General features: G+C 36.9%; 1 protein-coding gene across 20 annotated transcripts in view; it reads left to right on the top strand.

Moving 5' to 3' along the window:
- The window catches only part of JAKMIP1 (janus kinase and microtubule interacting protein 1), a 368,387-nt gene that overhangs the window by 180,539 nt on the left and 164,496 nt on the right, over positions 1-23,352 (top strand). For 19 of the 20 annotated variants that reach the window (XM_043544675.1, XM_043544679.1, XM_043544668.1 and 16 more), the window contains 8 exons: positions 5,073-5,201; positions 7,612-7,740; positions 11,177-11,260; positions 16,087-16,149; positions 18,060-18,158; positions 21,330-21,431; positions 22,259-22,312; positions 23,176-23,241. In XM_043544675.1, the coding sequence (XP_043400610.1) occupies positions 5,073-5,201; positions 7,612-7,740; positions 11,177-11,260; positions 16,087-16,149; positions 18,060-18,158; positions 21,330-21,431; positions 22,259-22,312; positions 23,176-23,241 (726 nt within the window). Of the gene's footprint in view, positions 1-5,072; positions 5,202-7,611; positions 7,741-11,176; positions 11,261-16,086; positions 16,150-18,059; positions 18,429-21,329; positions 21,432-22,258; positions 22,313-23,175; positions 23,242-23,352 lie in introns of those variants that run through there. The other variant, XM_037898091.2, reaches the window with a different exon arrangement.

Raw genomic sequence — 23,352 nt, 5'->3', positions numbered from 1 at the left:
CTGACTCCAGAATACTGAAAACATGTAACTTTTCTAGATTGGTTGGAAGGATTGCTGTGCAGTGAAGATTTAATTTTGTAACCTGTTAATTAATAAATAGGTGATGGATATGTTCGTGAGTGGGAAGGTACTGCATCCAAACAATTGTTCTTTTTCCCTGAGATGGTACCTTTTAAGATCTGTCTTCCATAATTCTCAGCATGCAAAGGTTGTGCGGAAGCAACAACTCCTCCATGTTTGTTTTTTAATGTTGATAGCCTGCAGTCAGCTTTGCTTGTTAGCTAGAACAAAGTACATATCCGATGAAGTGAGCTGTAGCTCACGAAAGCTTATGCGCAAATAAATTTGTTAGTCTCTAAGGTGCCACAAGTCCTCCTTTTCTTTTTGTAAATTCATATTGTGGTACTTAAGACATCTGATAGGAAAAATGGTGTACTTGCCTGGTCCAGTTAGACTTCAGAGAGAGTGAGAGTGAGAGTAGTTTTAGTTCAGCTGGCACGCTTTTGGAAATGCCAAAGTCTTATCAGTTTTTCCCAGCTATATTTCTTCTGCTCGTTTCTAAAGCTCGGATTGCACCAGGTTACTGTTGCTACTGTAGCTTTTGCTGAGCAGTCTTCTAATTGTCAGGGGATGTATGAATCTCTAGAACATTGCTGGCAACCAGCTCAAGTCTCTAAGAGGTAAAGAGGAGCACCGTGGGGTGGAGCTTTATAACATCTGAGTGCAGGGTACCCAGAGAAGAAATATAATCACCACACACACTCAACCTCCTAGATTTTCTTCGGTGAGAAAGAGCAGCCGGAGCTGATAGAAATTTCTTAATAATTGCATGTGACATCAGATTCCTTGAAGTAATGAGAATATTTTAAAGGTCTCTTTTCTGCTTAGAATTCACTGTAGTTCAGGGCTTTTTTCAGTTTTTTGAAATATATGACAAAAAACCATGAAACCCTGGAAAGGCTTTTTTCTCTAGAATGGAATTACAATGATAAAATAAAAATTGGAGTCATTGCTTTGAAATCAACAAAATTGCCCGTAACTGAAACTGTGAGACTCTGAAGACTAATTTCCGCTTTGTAAGCTTTAGTAAATGGGCTGTGTTTATGATTACAACTGAAACTGTTCACTCTTCAGACCAGCGCAATGGAGTACATACTTCTTGTCTTATATTTCTCTTTTTTTATCTGTCTGTGTGCTCTGGTGTGCCTATATTTTTCTGGCTGCCAGGAAATGACTTATAAACACGAAGGTAAGAAGCTATAAATTAATAGCTGATTTGTTCTAATTACAGCGTAATTCAGTGCATTGTGATTTAGCCACTTTTCCTGTTTTGATTTAATCACTTGAAAATAATGTGTGATACTTAAATCATGTGGGAAGATGAAGCCACTGAGGCTATATAGAAATTAAGTGGTTCATATGCATGTAGACCTATCTAATTCAATTAAATGTAGTACTATTATATATATAGATATTTGTGTGCAATAACATCTATATATTTTAAGGCACAGACTCTGCATCACAAATTTTGTCAACATTAATCAAATTGACTAGTTTTGACTCAACAGGAATCACCACTGAGATACAGAATATTTTGTAGATCTTCATGTTCTGAAAATATATTTACTCTGTCATAAGTCCTATTGAACTTCTAACCATTAATTGCAAAAATGTAATGCACAATTATACTGTAAAAGTATGTGTGAAAACATTGGTATAGAAATACAAAATTACATCCTAATTTGCACTAATTATTGCCAAATATTTCAGATTTTACTTATTCATATTTTCAGTTATTGAGATGGACATTTTACTCTGACAGTTATGATCTGAACTTTAGGATTGCATATGTGTACAAAAAATAACACCTTTAATTAACAACTTTCTAGAATTACAAACAATATATACTAATACAATTTCAAGAGTTTTACACATTTTAAGAAAAATTCTGACATAAATAGTATAGTTAAAAAGAGCAAGCAGAATAATAAAAGGCACATTAGAATACATAGATTTTAGAAATCTATTTTAAATCAGATTTTTGAATTAATAAGTATGATCTTTCATGATCTCTGTGTGTGTGTGTGTATGTGTGTGTGTATATATATATATATTGTTTATCATAGTATTTATTATCAGGTAGTAAAATTTTCTTAACACTTTATCAACTTTGGGTCAACTGTCTGTCTGATTTTTTTCCCTCTAGCTGTTTCCCGGTCAGTTTATTTGTTGTGTGTTGGATATGAATCCATTTTTATAGCCAATTGCTACAAATATTAGACTATCACACTGGCAACAATAAATAGTTATTATTAATAATGACAATTGTGTGATTATCTCATAATGTAATTCATAAATATGCCATTAATGTGCAATGGTTAAATACTACATTGTGTCCCAGCAAGTATGTAATCAACGCAAAAACAAACAGGCAAATTCTCCATTCAGGCATAGTAATTAGCAGTGTTTATAAAAAGTAAATGAAACAGATTCGCTCTAAACCCAAAATATTATACACAAATATGTGTAGTATTTAGCAATCCTTGACTATCCTTGAAGATTTCGAGTGTTTCCATGCCATGGGAAACATTAACTTCCCCTGTCTAATTATCATTTACATTATTTATTACAATGAGTGGATATTTCCTGGAGGCCTGGTGCCAATGATGTGTTTAAATATGCTGAGTAACAAATATATTTGTATATTGATAGTTCAGTAGCTATTATTTTTAAATAATCCCTGTAATCAACAAGGCTCTATTACATAAACCAAAAGGACCAATCTTTTGTGTTTGTTTTTATTCCCTGAGATCACCTTTTCTTAAAGCAACAAGTATTCAAGCTGAGTTATTTATAAATCTAGCTATGGTTTGTCTCAATATTTGCAAAGAACATTTCAGTGTTGATGAACACGCTTTTGTCCTGAGTTTAATGACGCTACTGATGCTCCCTGTAGGTATTGCTGGATGTTTCTTCAGTGGTTCACATACACATTGTGCACCATGATTTATTTGTTCTTTTCTAAAGGACTTATAATGAAGGAAAACAAACTTTCTCTAAAGCTAAGGATTATGAAGAATGTGAATGCTAGAGGAGAGAATTAAAATTCTTGGATTAATTTCCATCTTAAATGTCTTGTCTTAAACATAGTTCTAACATATAACATAGAAAAGTTCTAACATATAACATAGAAAAGTCCTGGAGCTTACTGAATAACTAAAAATAGCTATGTACCTGAGCAGGTTTTAGTACTTAAATCCCTTTTCTTTTTGCCTCCCTCTGTATAGATTGGGTAGCAATTCCTAATGACCCGATGGATTGGAAAGGGAAGGCTGATCTCTAGAGATCTTTCAAGTGCATGGGTCTATATTTGTGGCCTCTGCAGAGTTGTGAAGAGTCCAGGCTTTATTCAGGTTTCTACTTTCTTTCAGTTTTTGAACTTTTTTCAACATGAACATAACATATTTGAAAGGGGATTTTTATACTAGAAACATTAGGCTCTTAATTCAGTCTGTGAATGAAATTTTTAACTATTCTAAGGGTTTGTCTTCACAGCAAGTTAGCTTAAGTTACTCTGCTCAAGTTGCTCTGCTCAAGTCAGCCTAGCTCAAGTGAGAGTGGCAATGCTGCAAAACAATAACACCTTGCTCTTTATTGTGCTTTACATCAGTATATCTCAAAACACTTTACAAAGGGGTCAGTATCACTCTCTCCATTTTACAAATGGGGAAACTGAGGAACAGAGGTGAAATGTCCAGTTCACCCAGCAGGCCAATGGCACAGCCAGGAATTGAACCCAAGTCTCCGGTTCTCTATCCAGTAGGCCATGGTGCCTGTCTCAACACTCATCCTACAGCGAATGGTTTGATTAGCAGCACAGAATGATTGGTTTAGCAGTTGATGAGTTGTGCTAATTTAAGCTGTGTCCTGTATCCCCTCCTGCAACTGTTGATCTTCAGCAGAACTAAGAGAGTTTAACTTTCACAACTGAATGTCTAAACGATGCTTTTATTTTCGAAGCAGAAGAATTTTCTGCAGAGTTACTGTATTCTGGGCATGTATCAAAAAACTGAAGTAAGGAGAGCACAGAAAGGTTGATAATTTTAAGACCAGTTTACTTTTTTTATCAGTCCTATAAAGGTTCATTGCAGTTATGACTTTTTATTTGCCTGCTGACATTGGTAGCTGATCTAATATCTTTCATGATGCGTGTTATGTATACGCTACTTGCCTGTACCTTTTAATGTGGTTCTGTCATATTCTGTACCCATTAATTCAATGTTATGTAATCTGTGATTTAAAAAAAATTCACTGAAATATTAATTTTCACTAAAGATTAATTTTCCTTAAACATGCTGGTATTTACTTTTTCTTTCTAGAGAATCCATTTTTCTCATTTTTAAAATGATAGTATTTCAGACAAATGAAGATATATGAACTGATATCTTCAAGTTGATAGCAATAATTTTGAAAAATACATATTTTTAAGCTCTACTTTCTGATTTTTTTTGTTTTGTTTTTATTAATGTGAATGACAAATGTCAGTGAGTAACTTTTTTGAATACGATATACCCCTCTTCTAACACCCTCTTGTATGTTGCATCTCAATAGGTTGGTTACCTAGTATCTCAAAACATGGATGATTTTCTGTGTGGTTAAGTGTATTTTATACTTGTGGTAGAGCATGACCGTATTTGACAGCTATCAAGTGCAATATGCTGTCTGATTCTTTGAAGCACTCGAGTAAAAGATGCTGAAAGGAATAATTTCTTTACCAGCATTCAAATGGTGCATACACATGGAGGGAGCTGCACTCTTGTCTTCCCAGGCTCCCTCAGTTTGTTACCAGGGACTTAATCCTACAGCCCTTAGTAGGTCCATTGAAATCAATGGGACTGCCAAGGTGTCCCAACTTGAGCCTCTTGTCCTTGTGGGTAAGAATCAAAGATCTTGGGAGTAAAGCCAGACTAGGATTTACTGAAGACCTTTTTTGCTGTCTACTTGTCTATTTAACCAGGTTATAGATTATTACTGAATGTCCTATTAATAACCTAGAAAAACTGACATTTCAGAGGCATGTTGTGGAGACGTTTTTTGGATTTGACGAAGAATCTGTTGACTCTGAAACCTCATCTGTAACTTCATATAACACGGACAAAACAGACAGAACGCCGGCAACACCAGAAGAAGACTTGGATGATGTAAGTAACAAAGTGTCTTCATAATAAAACATACAAAATGAATGTTAATATTTTTCCTATTTCTCTGTATTTCTGCATTTGCAACTTAAACGGTTGTTTTAAGTCTAGTAAAAGACTGGAAATAAGGTGTAAATTTTTAGCAGTAGGAGTAATTAACTTACTGGAACAACTTAGCAAGAGTCATGGTGGATTCTCTATTACTGACAATTTTAAAATCAAGATTGGATGATTTCTAAAAAATATACTCGGGACTTATGTGGGGGAATTTCTGTGGCCTGTGGTGTACAGATCAGATACATGATCACAGTGGTCCCTTCTGGCCTTGAAATCTAGGAAAAATACACTAATTTAGCTAAGCCGTTGCAACCCAGCTAATAAATGACAGCATTAATGTCTGTCTGTCTGTCTTGATGAGTTCAGAGTTAATTAAATCAGACTTGGTAAATATCAGCAGTGCTTGAGAAATAGAATTCCTTTTCTCACAATATCTCTTGCTTGTCAAAATAAGAAAATCAATTGGCACTTGCACTGACAAAATCCACGGCTGCTCCACAATAGCTGTTCCTAGAGTATTATGATTTATTTGATTATTTTGGTACTGTCGGGCCCTTCTCGCTACGCTTTTGATATCGAGAGAAGTTTTGTCAATTTATTAAGGCTTAAATAGTAAATATATGTAGACATGTTTTTGCTGGACCTGTATGTTATGCACTGCAACCGGGCTACAGTAAGGAATGGCAAGGCCAAGGACAAGATATAAAATCAAGGTCTCCCTATCCTGTTTGCTAACTCATATGTTCCAGCCTTCAGTTACACCCTCTCTATCTCCTATTCCCATCCCCAATTCCCCTACTCTACCCAGTTTATTTTATTGTTATTTTGGGGTTGCCTAACCCTTGTGATTTTTGAGTCTCATGATATTGTTTGGGGTTTTCTTTCTTGGAGCCCCAGTTCCTGGAGTCAGGAGAATCTCCGCTTTCATTTAAAAAAAAAAAATTCTAGCCCTCATGATTGTGGAGAAAAGTTTGAAAATATGAAACCCAGAAGGCAAATGAAAAGACCCCAATGTTTACTATTTTAAAAGAAATCTTAATGATTTTTAAGCCAATGTCATGATTTTTGGACGTGGCATATGTTTTTTGCATTCCTGGAGTTGGCAATACTGTTGTTTTACTTAGAGCTCTGTACCCAGTATACAACTTTTTCTCATCATCCTGTATTTAAATTACTTTGCCCCAAAACCCTCAGGTAAGATGACTGAGAAAAGAAGGTGCGTATCTCTCTGTCCACGTGCACATGCAGCAGGTCCATGGTGGTGAGCAGCGAGGTCTAATGAGAGTCCTTCAAAATTATGGCACTTTTGTCAGTGAATAAAATTGTGCAGAGTCATATTCTCTCTCATCCCTCCCCATTAGTCTCCGTTCCTTCTCTCTTTCACAGCCTCCCTCCCTCACCCACATGTCTTACCTCAGTTCTCTCATTAGCCATTCACTCTCTGCCCGCCTGTCACACAAATGCTTTCCATTCAGCACTCTTTCCTTTCACTATCCATTTTATTTCTCTCCCTGCCACCCCCATTCATACACACTGTCCCCTGTTCTCTCTCTATTCTGATACATACTCTGATTCACTTTTTCTATCAAGCCAGTTTATGCTGCACTCAAATTCTAAACATAAACACAGTTAGGGAACTCTGCATTTTTCTCTCCACCCCAACGTCCACTTTCCTCTAATCTCTGCTAGCGTTTTAAGGCCACATCAAGCTTTGGGAATCTGTAAGGTTCTCTTCCTACATTTCTGTTTTCTTTTGTCTGTATTCTTTCTTGCTGTTCTCTTCCCCCACTCCTCCAACTCCATATTTGCCATTCAGAACACAAGGGGATGCAAGAATGAGAGCTGACTGGAGTGAGGGATTTTTCTCTCCTTATTCCCTCTAGGGTTCCTGGAGTTCTTTGTCAGGCCTAAGATAGGGGTAGTGTCCTGCAGATTGAGCTAGTCGCAGCGGGTGTCAGGCACATATTTACTGGAAGGGACAGCTACTAGGAATTAGGGTCTGCCAGTGGGGGGAAGAGTAATCAGTGCTGCAGGAGAAAGATTGGTGCTGTCCTTTATATCTTTATATACATGGGTTTGGAAGCAGCAGTTTAACAAACTTTCATGCTCTGGCTGGTAGAGTCTTTGGCCCTTTTGTAAGCCCAGGTCCTGCATAAAGTTCTCACCTGTCCTTTTCGCTCCCTCCCAGCAATTCAACATATCAGTATCTTTACAGAAACTGATAGATATTTTACATGTTCCACTAGCTACTGCATAATCTCTGAAACTACTGCTAACTTTGTTTTACCTGCACAGAGAGCTTAATGTTTGAAGCAACAGAAGATGATATCCTGTTTTGCTTTTCTATTCTTTTAAGAGTACGCCTAAAGAAGAGGCTGATTTAAGGTTCTGTCAACTAACCAGAGAATATCAAGCTTTACAAAGAGCATATGCATTACTTCAAGAGCAAGTTGGTGGGACACTGGATGCAGAGAGAGAAGCAAGGGTAAATGATTTTTATTGAAACTTCTCAGAAGTCTGATATCTCTCATGCTAAGTGTGCCTTTGCAGGTCAGTGGACTGCATGCAGTAAATGTATTACATGCTTTTGAGGATTCGATGATAATATAGTGAAACATTTGTTCTAGATTTATCAGACCTGTACGGAAAGGAGGTTTCAAAATGCATCTTATCCTGGCTTTTTTTTTTTATCACACACACACACACACAGGTTTAAAATAGCTCTGTTTTTAAGTAACGGTTTCTAATTCAAAAAGACAATCCAACAGAAATTGGCCACCTCTGTCTGCAGGCACCACCCCTGCAGCTCCCATTGGCCACAGTTCCTGGACAATGGGAGCTGTGAAGCCAGTGCTCTGGGTGGAGGCAGCGTGCCTAGCAGCTGAGTGAGGGGGACGTTGCACTTCTGGGGAGCCCCCCAGGTTAGCGCCACCCATAGCCTGCCTCACCCCACCCCATGCCCCAACCTCCTGCTCCCTCCCACATCCAAACTCTGCTGCTGCATAGGGGAGGAAGGCAAGGTGGCCTGAGACTGCGCCAGCAGCGGCCAGTGCATCTGGCACAGGGGCTGCCTGAACTGCAGAAGTCATGGAAATCCGTGACCTCCATGACAAACCTACCTGGTGGGTTGCGGGTTTGTCAGGCTCCCAAGCAACCTTAACTCTGCCTTGCAATAATGGTTAGCACATATTAATAATAATACCTAGCTTTTTATATAGCATTTTGCAGAGCTTTTTGAGACCTACTGATAAAAAGGAGGCCAGTATCATTATCCCCATTTTGCAGATGGGGAAACTGAGGTACAGAGAGGCAAAATAAACTTGCCCATAGTCATCCAGTAGGCCAGTGGTCACAATGGGAATAGAACCTGGATCTCCTGAGTCCTAGTGCAGATCTTTATCTAGGAGGCCATACCAACTTCCTGTTTGTGATCCCAGATCAGATGATGCCTTTTTATCTCTCACTGCTTCTTTTACATGGTTGTTAAGCCACGGTGGCTCTTTTTTAGTTCTTTTACTTTGCTTTTTAATTTGGGGTATACATTTAAGTTGACCCTCTATTATGGTGTCTTTGAAAAGTGTCCATGCAGCTTGCAGGGATTTCACTCTAGTCACTGTACCTTTTAATTTCTGTTTCACTAACCTCCTCATTTTTGCATAGTTCCCCTTTCTGAAATTAAATGCCACAGCGTTGGGCTGCTGAGGTGTTCGTCCCACCACAGGAATGTTAAATGTTGTTATATTATGGTTACTATTTCCAAGCGGTCCTGTTATAGTTACCTCTTGGACCAGATCCTGCACTCCACTCAGGACTAAATTGAGAGTTGCCTCTCCCCTTGTGGGTTCCTGTACCAGCTGCTCCAAGAAGCAGTCATTTAAAGTATCGAGAAATTTTGTCTCTGCATTTCGTCCTTAGGTGACATGTACCCAGTCAATATGGGGATAATTGAAATCCCCCACTATTATTGAGTTTTTTATTTTGATAGCTTCTCTAATCTCCCTTAGCATTTCATCGTCACTATCACTGTCCTGTTCAGGTGGTCGATAATAGATCCCTAGTGTTATATTCTTCTTAGAGCATGAAATTACTATCCATAGAGATTCTGTGGAACATGTGGATTCATTTAAGATTTTTATTTCATTTGATTCTACATTTTCTTTCACATATAGTGCCTTCCCCCCCCGCCCTCCCGCCACGCCCTGTTCTGTCCTTCTGATATATTTTGTACCCTGGAATGATTGTGTCCCATTGATTGTCCTCACTCCACCAGGTTGGTGCATTTGATTGTTTCCTGTTGTTTTTCCTCATTGTGTCCATTGACTTTGAACATTACTCTTAACGTTCGTGGTCAGAGCCTCTAAAATTTTTGATGGTATATAGGAGAGTCGAAGAAAATGTCATGAAAATATTCCACCTTCCAAAACTAATAAGTGGCATTTTAATTTAAATAAGAAAATAAGTCTTCCCGTGCACATCTGCTATCAATTTCTGCCTTTAGTTTGTGCCCTTGCTGTTGGGCACAGTGGATTGCTAACATAATGCCAGCCATGCAGCTCTTAATCACATAATCATGGCTGGCTTTCATTTTTGTCCCCAGGATGAGGAAAGAAGTTATTTTTATTTCTTAAAAAGGGACATAAATACATATTTTATTAAAGTAAGATTTCCCAGGCATTTATGTATTTGACAGTTATATAAAACCATTAAATGTTTTCTCTATGTTAGAGGGAGGGGGAGGCATTGGGGATTCATTTTTTCTGTAATAGCATTTTAGACGTTTGGGGAAATGCACTTTTATTATAGAATTTGAAATAGTCATTCTTTTTACCCTATGGCCTAACTGGCTTTTTTATCTCTTTAACAGCTGACTGGTCTAGAAGTTTTTCAACTGGTTATGTCTTAGGGGGCTCAATTATGGGAGGTAGTGAATGTTCCCCAACATCTATTGGGTGAAATTGAGTGTGTTCAGCAAGGGCCTGATCCTGTTCATTACCAAGGGCCAGATTTTTAAAGGTATTAGATGCCTAGAGATGCAGGTAGGTGCTCAGTGGGATTTTTAAAAGTGCCCCATAGATGATTTTGAAAATCCCACTTGACACCCCACTGCCTCTCTAGGTACCAAACGACCTTTACAATTCTGGCCTAAGTGCCTCCAGTTGCCCTTTAGGAATGATGGCCTCAGTACTTTGCAGGAGGTGCTCAGCGCCCCGTATGTTCAAGCCCCAACTGGGGATGCTTTGCAACTGAAGTAACTCAACATCCATTAGGGCAGTACTAATCTTGAAGAATTGAGACCATATAAATAAAACTGACTGGCTTGTCAGTGGCATATGACATGAATTCCTATTTTTGGATTGTTTGCAGTATTCAGGTACAATGAGCTGTATTTAAGTTTATCATCATATACATTTTACACACAGCAGACTTATTTAGTACTTATTGCAATTCTTTTTTTAAAAAAAGTATCTTGAATAAATGCCAAGTATTGCAAACAGCATCATTACTGGCTTTGTTACTGATTTTATAGCACCAGTTTTTTAGAAAGTGCTTTGCCATTGAAAACGTCAGATTAGTGTTTCTTAGTTTATGAAGGAAAAGAGTTGTGTGGTAAATGAGGTAAATATTTTATCAAATAAATTTTATTATTTTAAATTTTATTAAATAAATTTACCACACAAATATATATTTGTGTGGTAAATGAGGTAAATATTTTATCAAATAAAATACAAATAAACATGTTTGTTTTAATTGAAAAAAATTAAAATTCACCTCACTGGCTGATAATGGACAGGAAATATTGAACTTATCAATATTTGATTCTGCAGTAATTGAATATTTGAGAAAATGGAGCTACATCTGAAGTGTACATCCTAATCAGTTGGCCATTGTGACAGCATGTGCACACTTTTATACCTTTTCAGACTCGTGAACAGCTGCAAGCTGATCTCCTCAGGTACCAGGCAAAAATTGAAGATCTGGAGAAATCTCTGATTGAAAAAGGACAGGTAAAAGGCTCTCTTAATGCCCTCTGTCAAATCATCTTCTCCCTTGCATGCAGCAGTGCTCTTGTCATCTTCATTGCTTGCTGGTGTATTCATGTGTCTGATGCAACTTAGTTACCATTCCACCAGTTGGACCACCTGATTAAAGGAACATATTGTATAGACTGGAAAAAACCCTATTGAAGATTTGTCTTCCAAAACAAAATATGCTTAAGTCTGCATGCACATGGTCGTTAAAACCAGTTCCCTTTTCTTGCCCAGCCCAGGCCCTTCTCCTTCCTCTGGTTTTCTGCTTTCACTGGAAAAGTTTTGGCCGTAATTTCAACAAAATGAATGTTATGAATTTCCCATTGAGACCATTTTTGGTGCCCTGGCTGGAAGAATTATAAAATTGTTACTGCCCCGCCCATTTCAGCTGGAAAATGAACCACTGAACGTGTGTTTGATTACTGGGAGCTACTTGCAACATTTTATCCACATCACTTACATTGAAATTGGGACCTAGATCTAAATGTAGTTTTTTGTCAGTACTTAGCAAGGATAAATCCTGGCTCTTGGCAGATACAGTGTTCAGGATCTTCAGGAAAATAGCACAGAACTATGATTGTGCACTTTAAAGATGTTCCGTTGCATAACTACAAGTACCTCTTCAGAACTTTTTGGATGTATTATTTTTATACTATGTTTATTGTTGAAAAATTCATTTAAAAATTGAAGTGATGCATAGCAATAAGATGAAAAATAGAGATATATCCAAAAGTATATTTGTGAAAGGTGAATAAAACATAACATTAATATAATAATATTTCATAAACCTTTTTATTTCAAGTTCACTTCATTTTATAATGATTTATTCTATGCAAGATGTATTCCTTAAGAATGCTGCATGAGTACAAAGAAACCTTTTACCAAATTAAGGAGAATATAAACAATAGTGTTAGCTTGCCCATAAGCGCCAAGGTTCTTAGTAAATGCTGTGTAAATAGTGTGTGTGTGTGTGTGTAAAATAAAATAAAACAACAGAATTGTGCAGTAGGTTATAAAATCTAAAATCTTCCAAGTCCCTGAGGGCTCCCAAGAGTAAATAAACTTGTAAGGATTACCTCCTCTTGAGGATTTGCTGTTGTCACTTTAGTATATTGGTAAATAAAGCTGCAGGTATTGAAGACCAATTGCTGCATACCTAAAGCATTAACAAACTATTTGACTCTGAAGATGTAAAGTCTAAACACTATCCATGTAAATTAGATCGAAGTGAACATGAATATATATGTAAAAAAAATAAATTTTGTGACTTGTTTCCAAATTGATGCATATAACAGGTTTGCTTGGAAATTAGGTTTGATCATTTATTACTTTTTAAGATTCTTAACCACACTACACTCTTTAATCACCCAGTAATCCAGAGAAATTAAATGCGCAAGTGGTGGTGGTATTGTGCAATAAAAAAAATGGTCTCTGTGGGTTTGTATGTAAACTAAGCCTTAAAACGTCATCAGAAATCACTCCTGGGGGCTCTGACACATCCACATCTGCTTATTGGTTGGTTATATGGTAACAATAAATTGTTAGTACCTATATTTGACAAAATAAATTTCTATTTGAAACAAACTCACTTTCTGTGCACAATGTGATTTTTTAATTGTTGTTTAGCTTGGGATAATTATGATTTAGTAGTAAATATGAACTGTTCCCTCTGAGGTGAGGCAGTCCTCTTTAATGCTTAGAGCAGGGCACTATGAATCCGGTGACAGATTTTAAAAAATGGGTGTCTAAAGATTATCATCCTTATTTTTCAACTAGGGAGACTGAGGCAGAGAGAGTTTACATGACTTTTCTAAAGTTAAACATGCAGACAGTAAAAGAGTCAAGATCAGAAATCTGGGCCAAGATTTTCATAAATAGGTGCCTCATGTTAGGCTCCCAAATCTATATTTAAATGGCTAAATAAGTGATCCCATTTTCAAATGTGGCAAAGGCTCTCATTAACCCCATTTGAGCTCTTTTTGCCAGCGTTTCCTTTGATGTAAAATAGGAATAATGATAATTATTCACCTCTGTACAGTACTTTGAGGGTCCTGTACGAAAGGCACTAAGTGAAAAGGGTTATTTATCATTTGATAATAATTAATAATAATATCACATCTCTCAAAAATATTAGGCAACATAAGGCCCTGGAAGGAGATACATAGGGACCTGATCCTGTTAAGTGCTGAGCGCCCTCAGTTTCCACTGAAAGCAAGATCAGACCCCAAATAGCCAAGTTTTGAAAGGATCTTGTTTGTCACACAAAATTAAACTTTTAACGAGGAAATCCATATCAGGCATATGTTTCACTGTAGATTAAAATAGTCAGATTTGTAGATGGAAAATATGTGCAAAGCAGACTGGAAAGAAAACTGGCCCCTCAGCATGTCAAGTTCTTTCCTGTGTGCTTTGCAGGCCAAAACTGGAGAATAACACTTGCCACTGTATTCCTCCCTTCCTCTGAGCATCGCTAAATGCTTTTTAAATGTTAAACTGGATGTTAGATTTCATTTCTCCACAATTTACTTTGTCCTTTTAATTGTAGTCAATGCATCTAGTCAATGCAGACTGTGAAGAACTTCAAAAAGATCTCACAAAACTAAGTGATTGAGCAACAAAATGGCAAATGAAATTTAATGTGGATAAATGTAAAGTAATGCACATTGGAAAAAATAACCCCAACTATACATACAATATGTTGGGGGCTAATTTAGCTACAACTAATCAGGAGAAAGATCTTGGAGTCATCGTGGATAGTTCTCTGAAGAGGTCCACGCAGTCTGCAGCAGCAGTCAAAAAAGCAAACGGGATGTTAGGAATCATTAAAAAAGGGATCGAGAATAAGATGGAGAATATCTTATTGCCCTTATATAAATCCATGGTACTCCCACATCTTGAATACTGCATACAGATGTGGTCCCCTCATCTCAAAACCGATATACTGGCATTAGAAAAGGTTCAGAGAAGGGCAACTAAAACGATTAGGGGTTTGGAAGGGGTCCCATATGAGGAGAGATTAAAGAGGCTAGGACTTTTCAGCTTGGAAAAGAGGAGACTAAGGGGGGATATGATAGAGGTATATAAAGTCATCAGTGGTGTGGAGAAAGTGAATAAGGAAAAGTTATTTACTTGTTCCCATAATATAAGAACTAGGGCGCCCACCAAATGAAATTAATGTGTAGCAGGTTTAGAAGGAAGTTCTTCTTCACTCAGCGCAGTCAACCTGTGGAACTCCTTGCCTGAGGAGGTTGTGAAGGCTAGGACTATAACAGGGTTTAAAAGAGAACTGGATAAATTCATGGTGGTTAAGTCCATTAATGGCTATTAGCCAGGATGGTGTCCCTAGCCTCTATTTGTCAGAGGGTGGAGATGGATGGCAGGAGACAGATCACTCAGTCATTACCTGTTTATGGTCACTCCCTCTGGAGCACCTGACATTGGTCACTGTCAGTAGACAGGATACTGGGCTGGATGGACCTTTGGTCTGACCCAGTATGGCCTTTCTTATATTCATCTTAACTATTTCCTGGCCTTTTAAGCATTCAGTCTAGTAAATTCTTTTGAAACAAATCAAAACAATCCTCCATCTCTCAAAGAAGTAACCTCTGCATGAAAATAAACGTGAACTTTTCCAGTCTTGGGTCTGTAGGGGCAATGCAAAATTAGTAAATACCCTAAAATAACTGATCATTTTATTTTGTGGCAATAGTTAAAAAATCTGTGTGAAATGTGTCTGCAAAGGTTCATTGATGTAAATAGTTATTGTATCAACATGATTTGGGCTGAGATTTTAAAGCAGCTTTGGACTTATCTTGCCCAGCTCTCATTAATTTCTAATGGGTATTGGGTGTCCGAATCCCTTGCCATTTTAGGAAATCTCAGCCTTAATACTGAACTAGAACTATTTTAGATTTCAGATACATTTTCCCTGTTGTTAGATAGAAAATTAATTGGTTGATTTGGAATAAGTGTGTCACTCAAGTAAGTATTTGAAGTTATTGGTAGAGCAATATGGGCCTGATCTCGCAAACAGTATTGAGCAGTGGTAGTAAATTTTTGCAGGATTGGACCTTATGGGCCTTACTGGACCTTATGGGCCTGATCCAAAGTCCATTGAAGGCTGTGGAAAGGGACTCATTGATGTCGGTGAACTTTGGCTCAGGCCCCCATTTTATCAAATGGAAATACAGACCTTTTAATGGGGAAGGGGGTCTTGTATGATTTCACCTACCACCATCACCTTCCCTTTTATTCCATACCTGAAAGGCTGCACATCAGACTCAATTTCACTGCCAGCTGAGGACTGCTAACTGCAGGTCTCTGAACTCTCGTTGCACTACTTATGGATCATTAAATGCTTTCCTTGCACTTCCCCATAAGGGAATATATAATGGAGCTAAAAGATCTACATTTTAAAGCAGAGCTACTGGGCAAGCTGAAACCCTTTGAGTGACGGAGAAGGCACAATTTCCAATACCAGTAATATTAAACTAAGATGGGCAAATACGTGACAACATATACGTTAAATTAACATTGACGACATTACTCCAAAATTGTTAGAGGCTAACATTTAAAGTTTTAATGTGTAAATGATTAGGTTGAACAAAGTAGGACAGAAGAAAAGCCAGACTAAAAAGAAGCAGGGATTTATTACTTTTTCATCAGTTTTGGAAGCTATTCGGTCCTTAAAATATTTACAACGGGTTTGCTCTTTGATGTGGAACTCATTTTGTACTTGGTTGTGCAGTAATGAGTGAAATCATATAATTCTTATTACTGTACTGAGTTCTTTTCTCCCACAGGATTCCAAATGGATAGAAGAAAAGCAGCTCCTTATCAGAACAAACCAGGAGTTGTTAGAAAAGGTATGTGTTCAGAATCTAGGTACCATCTAATCTCTACTCTTCAAAGGAAACTGATGTGCTAAGTGTTGAAGTGTTAAGGTAAAATTAACTTTTTTTTCCCTGTCCAAAAACGGTTACACTGAGAGTCTGAGATTAAAGTGTTATCGAATTGTGAGCTCTTTGGGGGGTAAAGGTTATTATGAAATCTATGTTTGTAAAATCTCTAGCTCAGTGAGATGCAATCAGGTTGAAGATCCACCACAGCATAAATGTAAAGCAATAATAATAAAGGAATGGTAGCTGGGCTTTGCCAAAAAAAAAAGTATAGCAGAACTGGAGAAAAATCTCAGATTATGGTCAGTGCCACTTAATTTGTTCCCTAGTTATTAGGATCACTTGTTTAAATTAAATTTTAAAAATGCAGAACCAAGTATTTCAAGCAACATTGATCACTTAAAATTGTATTATTGGATGATTTAATAGAATAGAAAATTGCCATTTAGGGCCTGAGATGCTGAGTGACTTCTTCAAGGTGCTGAATACCCTCCATGGATTTTGGTGAGAGAGTTGAGGGCACTCAGAGAATGAGGCCTCTTAATTAGTGAGTTAAAATTATTAATTCAATAAAATAAGAGAGCCAAAGAAAGATCCATGACTAAAGAACTACCACTAGAATTATACTTTATTCAGACACTTTTATTGATGTTATAAGCAGTGCCATATGCTGTATTAGCTGTCATACACCCCCTTGTTTTCATATAAATAAGAAGGTCAGACAAGAATGCTTTTGGTTGGACTCAGGAAAAGGTTCTGTAATGCACTTGCAATATTCCATTTTGCTGTTGTTTAAATAGCCTACAGCCTCAAGGCACAAAATTTTTGAGCAGGGGGTTGGACTAGATGGCCTCCTGAGGTCTCTTCCAACTCTAATATTCTATGATTTGAGAATTATAATTAGGCCTGAGAGGAAATTGGAGTTGATTGTAAAAAGTTAAGTACCGATCCTGTAAGGTGTTGAGAGCACTCAGCACCTCCCAAGATGAGGCCATAGGAAAGAAACATTATACCTTTTGCCCTGAGCACATCACTGAGAGCCAGGAAGTCCTGAATTGTAACAATGGCTCTCAATTTGCTGCATGGCTTTCAGCAAATTATGTAACCTTTCTGCGCTCAGTTGCTCCATCTGTAAAATGGAGGCTGTAAATACTTGCCTGCCAACCTCACAGGGGTATGGTGAATGTTATTTAGTTAGTGTTGGGAAGCTTTTTGAAGATTTAAAGAACTAAATGCAAGTACTATGACATTAAAAAGTGGTGCAAAGTAAATATGAACAGACCGCTTTAGTTTAAATACTCTTCACTTCTAGCCCAGTGTTACTGAGTGTTAAAAGAAGTTCATCATGCATTTTTTCCCTTTAGTTGCAGTTTTATACACAACTTCTGCTTCCAAAATGGCTTTATGTAGACTTGTCTCAGGAAAGCCCCAGGCAAGGATAATCATTGTCCACTCTCAGTGAGGGGTTTGTGTCTATTCATGAGCCAGTAAAGTGCTTCCTAATGTGGGGCTCCTTCTTCATTCCCAAGACTTGGGGCCCATCCATCCAACCATGTGGGCCTTACTTGAAGTCAGTGCTTATAAACATTCACTTGTGTGCTTAACTTTATCCACATGAGCAATCAAATCCACTCTAATTGTGATAGTAAGATGCATAAAGTAAAGAACATGCATATATGTTTCCTGGATTCGGAACTTGGTAAGGGATTTTGGGCCCCAAGTTTTTTTACTTAGTTTAACTCTTGCTACTATTTTAATAAGGGATTCTTTGCTGAGGATTTAATTTAATTTAACCACAAGTGTCAAGAATCAATGCACTTAACTGAATATACAGATTTTTCCATAGCTTAGTGTTATGATATTTTATTATATCTTAGATTTACAAAATGGAGCTGGAAGAGAATCAGCTGAAGAACGAGATGCAGGATGCAAAAGACCAGAATGAGCTGTTAGAATTCAGAGTGCTTGAACTTGAAGTAAGAGATTCTCTCAGTTGTAAACTCTCAAACGGAGCAGAAATTGTGTTTGAACCCAAGTTGAAATTCATGTAAAGTTCACTGGTGCATGTGTAAGGTGGAAATATTTTAGGGGTTTTTTAAATGCTGTAAGTTTGAATTCTGAAAATGAATACCACTGCCTTAATATGTTTTGGAGAGAATGCTCACTAATTTTTATGAAGATGTAAAATAGCTAATATATACTGCATATAGTTTGTTTTGCACCTAATAAAATATTTTGTTTTGCAATATTTTGCCTTTTTATTTATTTCATTTCCATAACTACACCTTTCCTGCATGTGAAATCACGTGGTATGCATATTACAGACTTGGTTGGCATTGTTTCAATTAACACATCTTCTCACATCTTGCATGCAACGAAGTCTAAGGATCTGACACCTCCATCACATCAACCTGTAATTGTTTTTAAGATGATTTTCAAATTGACAACACTAATGTAAATAAAACAAACTTAAAAGAGCAAATTTTCTTAGCACATTTTTAAAAGAATTTCACTTACCTGAAGTCTCTTCTCTGCTGATATAGAACGTGGATGAGACATTCATAAATGTCAAAGTCAAATTTTACAACCAGAACTGCAAATTATAGGTGTGAGGCACAACTATAACTTGTGCAAGTGAAAGTAATGTGTTCTTCAGAGCAAGCTTCTTTCACAAATACTTTCCTTTGAGTAAATGGAATAGGCTATTTATTAAAGTAGATCTAAGATAGGGCTTATAATTTCCATGGGGATGGATGGTGCTCATCACCTCATAGATGGGACCATAGGGAATGTTATGATGCTAAACTGTTGCCACAATATGGTGTGATGCATTGTCACACAGTCACATTAACTGATAACAGCAAATCCAGTTTGAAAAGGCCATCAACATTTTTACACCATTTACATTCTAGAATAAACTCTACAAAACACTCTCAATGTTACTGTTCCATAATTTTCTTCATCCAGTTCATTTCACCAAAATCCTTAGCATGTATAACCTCCATGGTGAAGATGAAAATCTTATTTTCATCATGCTATGTGGTCATTCTGCTTTTAATCTTTGACTCTTCTTAAAATCTTTTATTTTACCATTTTATTTTACCATCTGTATAGTCTGATGTCCATAGCATGTAATACAGATTATACATTGTGAGATATTATTGTCTCACTAGTCATTCTGGAAAATTAAAAATGCAAAGTAACTTGTATTCTGTATACTTTATTAAGCAACTTTAAATTAAAATACAGAACAAGTTAGTTAAAATTGGCAGCTAATTTAACAACCAGTTTTCCAAAATTTAAGTATTTTTGGTAAAAGTAACCTGGTGCATATTACATCTTTAAAAATAAACTCTTCAAACCATGTTTAGCATAAGAACTTCCTACATTTAACTAAAGAATCAAATGAAAACTGAACTGTTTAGTACAATGTGTTTGTTCTCCTTGTTGAGTACCTATTTACTGAATAACAACTGAAGGATTTTCATGAAATTGCAAATAAGGCATGCAAAATAAATCTTTCAGTGATGGACAAGTGCATAGTCACAAAAATTACAAGAGTGGTTGCTTTAGCAAAATTATGCAGCTGTTGGTGAAAGTATTTTCATGCATGGTGATAAACTAAATTCTTTTAGATGAAAATTAGAGTGGATTAGAAAACAGGGTCAATTGTCTATCATTTAGCACAGGCAAATACTGACAAGTTTAATGTGCCAAAAGACTAAACTTAGATTTCACTTTAAATTAGGTCAATTCAGGATTGAATCCCTCCTTCTGTATATGTTATTATCATCAAGCTCACTTACTGGCATGGCTATGTTTTTAAATTAGATTACTAAGTAGAAAAAAAAACTTTTTAGGAGACAGTACATGGGGAGAAAGGTAACGTGAAACAGAGCCTTTCACCTCTTGGTTGCAGCTTCAAATTCATTAACCAATTCATTATCCTTTGGTGACCTGTGATGACACCGTGGTTGCAGCCCTTTTCCTAAAGGACAAGTGTCCATATCACAAATCAACTAACAAAATTTCCCTCATTTGTAGTTTTGGAAGCCAAACTATGGATGGAATGAGCATGGAAACTGAACTGTCCCTTCACTACTACTTATCTTTGCAGAACAGAGCCAAAACTCTTCTGCAGGGAGTTGTGGGGAAGCTAGAACCGCTGTCTGCCCATGCTACCTCTGTTTTGTGAATAGAAGATGGGGGGTGATTTTAATCTCATTTACACTGATGTAATTCCACTGGTTTCAGCAGAGTTACTCTTGTTCTGAATAAGGCCCAGAGCTTCAGCTTGCAGATCTTTCAATCCAGCTACTTTCACAAGCACATCAAAATTTAACAAAAGACCCTCATTTGCTGAAAGTAGGAATACGGCTATTCCACTGAAATAATGGATCATAATGATGAAGCAGTGCGTGAAATGTGCTGAATATATTTTAAATGTTATAATTTTAGAGATCGTATACATGAAAGGATTTCTTCTTGGCACAGAAAATGGTTAATAGAAAGTAGAATGTATTATACAAACCTGGGACGAGTAGTGAATTGCTAGGTTTGAGGAATTAAAATGCTGAAATGTAGGGTTTAGCTAACTTCATTGCTGGTTTACTGTGGTTAACACTTAGCTTTATTACTGAAAGTTTTCAGAACAAAAATGCATGTCATTTCAGAATAGATACAATCTCCTCAAGGTCATAATATGATTTGACACTGTTTGATATTTTGTTCTGTAGCCTCTTCACAATAGTCATTATTTGCTCATGAAAGCAATAGATTAAATAAAAGATTCCACCTAACATGAAATACTTTAGAGGAATGTCTAAGTCACCCATCCCTACAATTGGATCCATACAAGTGGACCTGTGTATCCACATGGAGCCTTGTGACTTTCAATGTTGCAGAGGCTCTGCTTGCATGGATTCGATTGTTGAATCAGGACTTTAGAGCTCAGATTACACCAAAACCTTAAAGGACACTGAAGAGCACGAAAACCACTATGTGCTTTGACTGCAAATAAGGATCTATGGATTTCTTAATATCGGTAAATTTAGGTTTGTCTTGAATAACTTGGGATAGTCGGGAAGAAACTGACATTATTGTATAATCACAAATATATTGTTTTTTTAAATGAAATCTTTCCTCAGGAGAGAGAACGAAGGTCACCGGCATTTAACCTCCATATAACCACCTTCCCTGAAAACAATGGAAGTGCACTTCAGCTGTTCTGTCAACAGGAAGGAATAAAGGTAGATGTGGCTTCATTAGCTCTTGCGAGGGTTAATTAACCAGGAGTATTATCAGAAACACTTGTGTAATCATATGAACACTTTAAATCACGGTTACCTTCGAAAGTACAGCAGTGATTCAGATGTAAGAAATATTTTTTTTCTGCAAAGAAAAAGATATGGTCAAGTTCTGAGAAAAGGAGGGTTTAGGATGAATAGCAGGGGAAAGAGGTCTCCTAGACTGTCATGTATTCTTCTTCCAAAGGAAATGAAGGCCAGTCAGTTGAGATATTTAGAAGTAGCTTGAACTAAACCGTAGAAAATATACAGTAGGGAAGAACATAATTGTATGATATGATTAGTTGATTTGTCATACGGCTCCACATTTATTCAATACTGAATGTACAGTTGCAGTCAGAAAAGTGGCACCTTTTCCATCATCGGTTATGATTCCTATAATGTATTCAGGAGGACCGAAGTCAGCAAAGCACTTAAGCACCTCATTTCCCACAAATGTCAATAGCCCAATCTGCTGCACTTTTTTTCCTCCCCAAACCAGATCTTTTTCTAAGCCTGTTACCCAATTTCAACATTTCAGTGAGTTGATAAATCTAAATGTGCTAAGACACATTCTGTCCTCATTTATACCCAGGTTGCTGGATATAACTGAGTACCATTTGATGCACTGTAAACATAACAGTAGCATTTGTGTCACCGTGATGCAAAACTAACATTCAGCTTTTGGAGTCTTCTTGCATGCAAAGGGGCATAAAGACCATGTAAAAAAATTAGTATCTAATGTTGTGTTTTCTCCTTTATGAATAATGAATGTTAAAAATATTTTCCAGGATGTGAATATTTCTGAACTTATGAAGAAGCTTGATATCCTTGGAGATAATGGGGTAACAATTTCTTTATTTCAATTACTCCCATGGAATGGCATGCCAGCAAATATGCATTAAGAGACTTTTTATGGCTATATTTGCATATTCAATACCGAATGTTAGGGCCCATTTTTGCCAGCATAGATGCAATCCCTTCAATGGGAATTGACTTCAATGGGAGTCACATCTGTGTTTTTCAGGACAGATGTGGGTCGCTGGTGAGTGGCACTAAAAGTTGTGGCACAGGGAATGCACAAGATATGGTGTAATAAAGGTTAGAACAAAATTAAGAGTAGGAAATAAGTTAAAGCTCATTTTTCTATATTGATTCCCTGAAATAGTAACACAGAAGTTTAGATTCTACAACAAAGGGTGCCCTAGAAATACCTTAGAAAGGAAAGATTTTACCGTAGCTTTAGTCTGATCCACAAAGTTTGAGGGTTGGCTCTAGATTATGTTCTATGCAGTGAGATCCAAAAGCACTTTCAAAGCAATCAGTATTGCTCTGTTCAATAACAGGTCTAATTCTTCAGTGCTCCCTTGGCTTCAGTGCAAGATTTTTTTGCATTAGGACGGCAGTCCAATGAATTGACATTTTTCCCATTTTAAAAAAAATCACTAGATTGAGGCCACCCTAGACCATGCTCTTTTTGCAAGGCATGGTGAGAATGATGCATTGAACTAACAAGTGTAGGGACTGTATTCACTTACTTTAGCTTTATTTATTTGTCACTGGACATTTTCTGTGCTTGTTTTTTTAAAAAATAAATACAGCCAATGCTCTGTGATACATACAATAAAATCAAGATCTCTCTCACTTGTTTTGGAGAATGGATTTACAATCCAATGTGAAATACAGTTGCATCTTTTCTGTATTTTAGAATTTGAGAAATGAAGAACAGGTTGCAATAATCCAAGCTGGGACTGTACTTTCCCTCTGTGAAAAGGTAGATTTCAGTAAAGTTTTTTGTTTGCATAAACACTGAGCATAACATCCTAGAACTAGAAGGATGATTTGTCAGTGACGCATGGCCTTTCTGTTAAATTAACATGGATGT

This window comes from Chelonia mydas, chromosome 4 (assembly GCF_015237465.2).
Source record: "Chelonia mydas isolate rCheMyd1 chromosome 4, rCheMyd1.pri.v2, whole genome shotgun sequence".
Classification (NCBI taxonomy): domain Eukaryota; kingdom Metazoa; phylum Chordata; order Testudines; family Cheloniidae; genus Chelonia; species Chelonia mydas.
This window is presented reverse-complemented; position numbering and strand designations above follow the sequence as displayed.